At 38.3% G+C, this 7,106-nt stretch overlaps 1 protein-coding gene across 2 annotated transcripts; it reads right to left on the minus strand.

Annotated features, from left to right (window-relative positions):
- Nucleotides 1-252: 252 nt before the first annotated feature.
- Nucleotides 253-4,635, minus strand: LOC139639590 (protein canopy homolog 2-like). 2 transcript variants are annotated; one of them, XM_071513722.1, is made up of 6 exons: nucleotides 4,554-4,635; nucleotides 4,235-4,341; nucleotides 4,021-4,136; nucleotides 3,035-3,232; nucleotides 2,530-2,626; nucleotides 253-2,377 (listed from the first exon to the last, which is right to left on the minus strand). In XM_071513722.1, exons 2-6 carry the CDS (start codon nucleotides 4,332-4,334, stop codon nucleotides 2,334-2,336), a joined length of 555 nt encoding a protein of 184 aa, XP_071369823.1. In that variant the 5' UTR covers nucleotides 4,335-4,341; nucleotides 4,554-4,635; the 3' UTR covers nucleotides 253-2,333. The 2 variants fall into 2 exon arrangements, with proteins under 2 accessions (XP_071369823.1, XP_071369822.1); XM_071513721.1 differs by having other exon boundaries at nucleotides 4,235-4,582.
- Nucleotides 4,636-7,106: the final 2,471 nt, after the last annotated feature.

The raw sequence follows: 7,106 nt of genomic DNA on the forward strand, positions 1-7,106 counted from the left end.
TCATCATCTTTTTTTTTTCTTCCTCATCCTCTCTTCCAAATACTTTGCCAGGATTAAAAAGTCAATCAAAATGGGACACTTTAATAGCAACATCAGGATATGAAAAATCTTGCAAAAACCCACCAATTCATTACCTTCACCTATTAAATATTTAGGTGGAGCCTTAACTGGTTGTACATACAGTATAGGGATCCATCATAAATGTGCAAGAATTAAAACACACAATGCCGCTCTGTGTGAGTGAGTGATATTCATTTAGAAAGTACAAATATATTTCCATTGATGTAAGACAAAACAGATGCAGAAACCTTACAAAATTTATTTAAAAAAATGAAAGTTTCAGGAGGATATTCACATGAGACAATAAGTCAACCTTTTTCACACATTGTAAAACAAATGATTGCAAAATGACTCTTGACCTTTCCACATCAACAGTGCAGCATGAGGATTTTCCAACGGTGTAGGCCTACAATCCCACAGTACTTTCATCTGGATTCTCATAACAGAGATAATGTTCAGATGGTGGACTACAACACACTCTAGTGGGGCTGCATGATACTTCAACCTCACCAAAGTATCAAGATACCAAACCTTTACCATACCTTTGATGCTCAAGAATATGGAATATTGTCCTAAGTATCAAAATGCATGATCCTCGTGGGACTGCAGCTTGTGCTGATAAATAAGATGCAAACTTAATGTCCAGGGCAAAGTAGCAAGAGAGTGGATTTGCCAGTTTGAGCTATTAGTTTGCTTCTGCAGCTGGGACTATCTAATATTAATAAACAAAACTGTTCTGTACTTTGTGGCATGGTATCATGATACTTTGTTTCACTTGAGCCCATTTATAAAGTCAGTTTTTTGTGTCAGGCTTCATTTACTTTGAAATCCCTGTTGATTGCATCACAGTTTATGTATCAGTGTCACAATGATATATAAATTAAACAGACAAAATGAAAGTTTCTTGGGAGTGTTTCAAATTCAATTTGGAGGCACTGGAAGCCACAAAGTTAATTTCAATTGAAGGTTTCCCACAAGGCAGTGGATGGCATTAAATGACATTTTGTGCACAGTTTAACATTACTTAGTGTTTCAGTTTTAACCAACTTCTTCTTCTTCTGACTTCTTTTACTCGACCACATGTGGAAGCAATATTGTGCTTAAGTTACTCCACTACAGATAACAATGAATATGCAATTACAAGTTTGTCTGGTGAAAAATGCTGACCATGTGATCAGTTCATAAAAATTGAGATATTTCCAAATTCAAACCAGTCAACCAATCAGAGCAAGCGACACTGTTGGACCGTTTTGCTTAACCCCACGTAGTTAAAGGAAAATTCAGTCTAAAACAAGCTGTACCTATGATCTTGGGAAATTCAGTCTAGAGTTACAAACCTGAATTGGTCCATCCCAAGGCTAGAAAAACAAAACGACAACGATGTCATCAAGAGCAATACTGAGGCTCCTCCATTGACGGTGAATGGGAATGCGCCTCTGAAAAAAAAGAGTGGCATTACCTAAGGTGCCATTTGCTCTGGGATAAAGGCACATTTTGTAGTTTGTATGTGTTTGCACTACAATGAAATAAATCTCACTCAAATCTAAATGTCGAGTGTCGAGTTCACCGTCAAGGAAGCAACTTTCTATCCTCATGACATCATACAATACAGCCCCAGTTCTTTAGTTTCTACTTTTTGGAGGGAGTTCTTCATATTCACAAATACTGATTGTCTCACATTGTAAAAATATGTAAATTCTGTTTTATGACATTTTTTTGCTTTGATGATTCTAAAGTGGAATAGTCAGTTCTTGAATAGTTTTAGCTAAGTAGGATTTTAAATTGTTGACTTTTAGAGTACTAGTATATCACAAAATTTCTACTTTTACCAAAAGGAAAACTGCACCCTAAAATAGAATTTGCATTGGTTATTGCTGTGATCTTGGACCGTTCAATAAATAATTGCAAACATTAAAAACTCTCTACTAAAGCTAGAACCACAAATCTAATTTGACATCAAATGACACAACACACAGTGTCTATTGATAATATCACAGATTAGCGTCTATTAGCACCATCTTTTCTAGCTTTGGGAGAGACTTTTTCACATGCATGAATCTGAGCTTAATTCTTCATGACCACAGGAATAACATGAATTTAATTTTCAGGTGGATTTTCACTTTCTTACTTGAGACTCTTAGGTTTTGGAACATAAATACCTTCATACACCACTGCCATGGTGTAAAACTGTGATAAGTGACAACTCAATACTACAATACCCAGCAGCCCCATTTCAGCTGGGTGGACACGGCAGCCAGACAGGCAGGAAGACATCAAAGTTCGTCATGTGGCATTTTCAGAGCGTGGTCACAGAGGTCTGCAGAACATACATGACATGAAAACAGTGAATTACAACTCGGTTACTGCAACAGATCCAGAGCCTAGATCCATTGCACGGTGTATAACTTGACATTTTAAACAACAAGCTTCAGTCATACGGTTCACGACAAAGGGCTTCTGTGTACGTACCTGTCCTCTTACTGCAAAGTTTGTCTTTGACATTATCTGTCTCATGGGAGAAGAACTCAATGATTTCATCTTCATTCTGCTCCACAATGGTCTCACACTAAAGTGTAGGGGGGGGGGGGGTAGTACACAGTTAGTACACATAGTTCAAACAGTTTGACTACCAGTCTTCTAAACACTAATAAATATAAATTTCCGGGAGCAGTGCGGGGATGTTTTGGTCAGGGAGTGGTGTGTGTGTGTGTGTGTGTGTGTGTGTGTGTGTGTGTGTGTGTGTGTGTGTGTGTGTGTGTGTGTGTGTGCGTTATGATAATGCACAGCAGCATTTAGCAGTGAATGCAGTAATGCCAGTTGGGTCAATAAGCTAGTCGGTTGTATATGCATATGCACATGCACACACACACACACACACACACACACACACACACACACACACACACACACTAATGAGCTTCCTTTTCTAGGAAGACATTCTGAAAATTGTAACCATGAATTGAACATCACTCACAGCATATTTCAAACTGGATGTAACTCGAGAGTCCAGCTTGGCCTCTGTGAGGTCCATGGCTTCACCGCTCCGGGACGTGACCCTCACATAGGACTTCCTGTGTGAGGAAGGGTCCGCATGCTCCCCGTAGTCCTGCATCCGCTCGCACACACTCTCCATCAGCTCCAGCAGGTTGCCCTCGGAACGGGCCAGAGGAACCTGATGGGGGAAATGGCAGAAGAGAAGCAGAGTTGAGGAGAATGTGTTTTTCCTTCATATGAACATCTGGGCAAACCACTAAGAGGTTTCTTTTGATTAAATGAAAATCTGAAATATCCTAACCACATAAATGTCAAGCTAGATAAACTGTATATCTTTTATTTCCATAAACGATACGTAATTGATCCCCATGGGTAGCGTCCCATTATTATTAGTCTGGGGCAGTGTCTTTCCTTTGCTTGGGACTCTGAATGGGTTACAACAGCTTAATTTGTGTTCATTTGTGTTACCTTTAGCTGTTGTGATTTCACACTGAGTTTTTAGCGTCCCATCCCCGTATGAAACCCACCCCACTGGTAAAATTATAATGGTAAAAGCCAAACCCTGCTTTAAAATACATTTGCAGGACTTTGGACTTCTTCAGGCCAGGAGAATGATAGCTCTTTTTTTTTGGAAAAGGTGGATGTGCCTTCTGTACAGTCAACTTGAAAGTCTTTTATATTGCTGGATGATTTTAGTTTAACTTTTTTATAGTTATTTACTCTTATCTATCCATTTATTTTATATGTGTATTTTTTTTTACCTGCTAAATAAGTAAGATGTGAGAACTATAGCTCTGTTTTATATATATTTATATGTGAAAATTCAATAAAAAACATTGTTTACAGTTTTTTTTTTTTTTTTTGGCAGAACTACAGAACAAGCCAACATGACTTCATCTAAACAAAGCAGGCTGCAGTGTGAGTGTGGTGCAGGTCTGTTACTACGTGGCTCTGCTGCAGCCTCACCTCTCTGATGGACTGGCTGCCGTCAGGGTTGATCCTGAAGGATCCGGTCTGGATCATTTTCTTCGGATCTATCTGGGAGATCGCCCACTCCATTTCATCTACTAGCGCCCTGCATGCTGCGGAGAGCCGAGGGAGAGACACATACGGGCTGAAAAGCTGAACGGATCGCTGTGAGTGTGGTGCAGAGTGAGGCAGAGAGAGATCAAGACTTTACCTCCACACTTGATATCCTGTCCCTGCCTGGCCGCTCGCGCCGGGCTCGCGAGGAGACAAAGAGCCACACATGCTGTCAGCAGGAGAGCGGCTTTCCTCATCTTGCGTCTAAATTTAAAGATTTCAGGTAAGGACGCATCACACAAGCAACAGTAACGACATTCAAGTGAATATGACCCACTTATTGCCGGTTCCCATAGAGGGAAGCTTGCTACAACAATCAGTGTCCGTCTGAAACGACAGATCTGAAACCTCCAGCGTGTCTGCGCCCGGCAGCCACAAAACAACATTCAACTAGTAGAACTTTTCATTCAACTTACGGGTTTCTGGTAGTTTTTTGGAAACAACCCCCTACGAGAAAGCCTTTACACGCTGTTCCATCGCATTCGGTAAAATGTGGTGACGTAGGACTACAGAGACGCTGGACAGAATGAGTCGGGACCGAGACAGCTCGCGCCCCCGGCGGCCAGGCAGGACACCTGCAGCTGAGGGGTCAAACTACTAGCTTCTTCCCCTCCTCCCTCCTCCCTCCTACTGCTACTACTACTACTACACTACTACTACTACTACTAACAATAATAAAATAATAATCTTCATTTGTATAGATTTAAAAAAAAAAAAAAAAAAAAATGATTTAACAAATAAAAGCAAACAACATACACAAAATAGAAAATAACCAAGTGAAAACAAGAAGGCATCCCAAGATAAAAAGATAGAAAATGTTACAAAATGCAAATTAAATAGTAAATAGGGTTAAAAGTAAGTCAATAAAAATATATAATCTATAAAAAAAAATACAACTAGTGTTCTTATATCTGAGTAAATTTTAAATATGAATTCTTACTTTCACTTGAGCACATTGTTTTTCCACCTGCTGGGGAGGAGATGGGTTTGTATCCTACCTGGACATTTTTTTGCTCAGTCCCGCCTCGGTGTGTGTCTCTGAGAAGCATTCAGCTTGATTCATTTGGAACAGTAAATGAACCAGGATTTGTTTATCAACCCTAATGTGCCCCAAAAGTTAGGTAAAGTTGGGTAATCAGGTTGGACCCTTCAGTGCTTTGGTTATAGCTGGAGTGCTGTCAGAATCCAGATTTGCTTTTCTGTTGTAAAATGGGTAGATTGCTAAATCATATATAGATTCTGTTAAATCCTTTGACTGTATGAGGCTCTGTGGATATATAGGCTACTTATATCTATACTGTAACAACAATATTATCTGGTTTATCTTTTTTTATCTGAAATTTGATAATGCTTTTAAAACATAAACCCAGGGAAGAGTTTCTAGATTCCTACCCCTTGTAACACTGATTTCCTCATTTTCTTCTTCACTTCACCACAAAAGACTACTGTTGTTATACTTGACATACAGAACTTCCTGCTCTTTTCTTCTCTTGTAAATTTGCTCCATGCACTCCAAACGTCATCTTAATTTCACTTGTTTTATGACTAACATAAATTGTTATAAAGAACAATAATGAAACAAGAAAGATTTTTTTTTGAGACAAAATTATTTTAAAAATAATTATAGTACTTTGTAATTTCTCTTTTTTTTATTCAATAATAAAAACAATATCCAAACATTAAACAGAAAGGACAGACAGTCTAAAAGAACAGATCTGATGACAGAGAAAAGCAGAAAATCTCCCTTCTATACAGTCTCCCAATGGGGTTCAATCTCATCAAATCAGATATAACACATATGATTTAATTTTACAACACAATACAAAACAACTTTGTCTTTGATAGTTCCACCTTTCAGCTGCTCTCAGAGTCTCTTCCCCATTTCAGACACTTAATGTTTCTCTCTCAGTAAATGTCTTAAACTAAGATTCAATTCCATTAAAAAAAAAAAAGAGTAAAATTTCTTGAAACAAGCAATATTATGATGCTACGATGAAGGCTTAAGATGGAATGCATTATAGCCTGATGTGGTCATCAATACTTATATTGGTATAACTGAGGCGATTCCCACGTTCTCCATGGATTCTGCTGGAAGGCAATTTATATTTTTTGTCAGAGCATCCTGCCAGGTCACACAAAGATGCACGCCTGTCATATGTTGTTCAACCAAAATTATCTATCAGTACAGTTAATTGAAAATGTTTGCATAAGCTTGATGAGTCAAGATAAAATAATTTGCTGAGCATCGACTTTCTGTAATGATCCCAAAAGTTATGTGAAAAAGTTTCACCATGCAGCTTAAAATGTCAACTTTTCCGCTTTCACCTTGGCCCGTTTATTTTGCCAATACAAGGCTGTTCATTTTGTACGTAAATAGTGAAAATGATGTAACATATTTTTTGCAGTGAGTGGTGTGAAAGTAAAATAAATGATGGTCTTATGCACAAATATTTTGGTTTTATTTGGTATGGCTTGTTATTTCACTTGTACAAATTAAATTAATAACATTAAAACTGGAATTGGTAACGGGTTAATAGTTACTTGCTTTTCCCCAGTGGAATGAAAACTATGTGCACATATACATTTCCCAAGGTAACTATAGATCTTGTGAGCGATGATGGAAAATGCAGAACATATCGGTTAAACAAGAATATTTTATCTTCCTGAGGGAATTCCTTCCAAATGAAAAATCTGAATGAGCTTTTAACATGAACAGTAAATGGGTATGGGTTTACCTGATCAGGTATGGGTTTACATGATCAGGTATGGGTTTACCTGATCAGGTATGGGTTTATCTGATCAGGTATGGGTTTACCTGATCAGGTATGGGTTTATCTGATCAGGTATGGGTTTACATGATCAGGTATGGGTTTACACACACCAAGGCATGCAATCTGAATAAATGTTGAGAAGAATGTTATTGACTTTCCCAGAAACGTGTTGACGTCACTCTCTGTGGACGAACATAC

Source organism: Centroberyx affinis, unplaced genomic scaffold, assembly GCF_046629955.1.
Source record: "Centroberyx affinis isolate AG114_WGS23_722 - 3 ecotype Tasmania unplaced genomic scaffold, CSIRO-AGI_Caff_v1 ptg007440l_1, whole genome shotgun sequence".
NCBI lineage: Eukaryota > Metazoa > Chordata > Actinopteri > Beryciformes > Berycidae > Centroberyx > Centroberyx affinis.

Bases quoted from the DNA above. Each gene is read 5' to 3' on its own strand.
- LOC139639590 (XM_071513721.1), bottom strand. From the start codon at position 4,523: ATGTTGTTTTGTGGCTGCCGGGCGCAGACACGCTGGAGGTTTCAGATC. The intron at 4,137-4,234 runs GTAAAGTCTTGA...GGCTCTCCGCAG, and splicing joins ACAGGATATCAAGTGTGGAG to CATGCAGGGCGCTAGTAGAT. The intron at 3,233-4,020 runs GTGAGGCTGCAG...TTCCCCCATCAG, and splicing joins GCAGCCAGTCCATCAGAGAG to GTTCCTCTGGCCCGTTCCGA.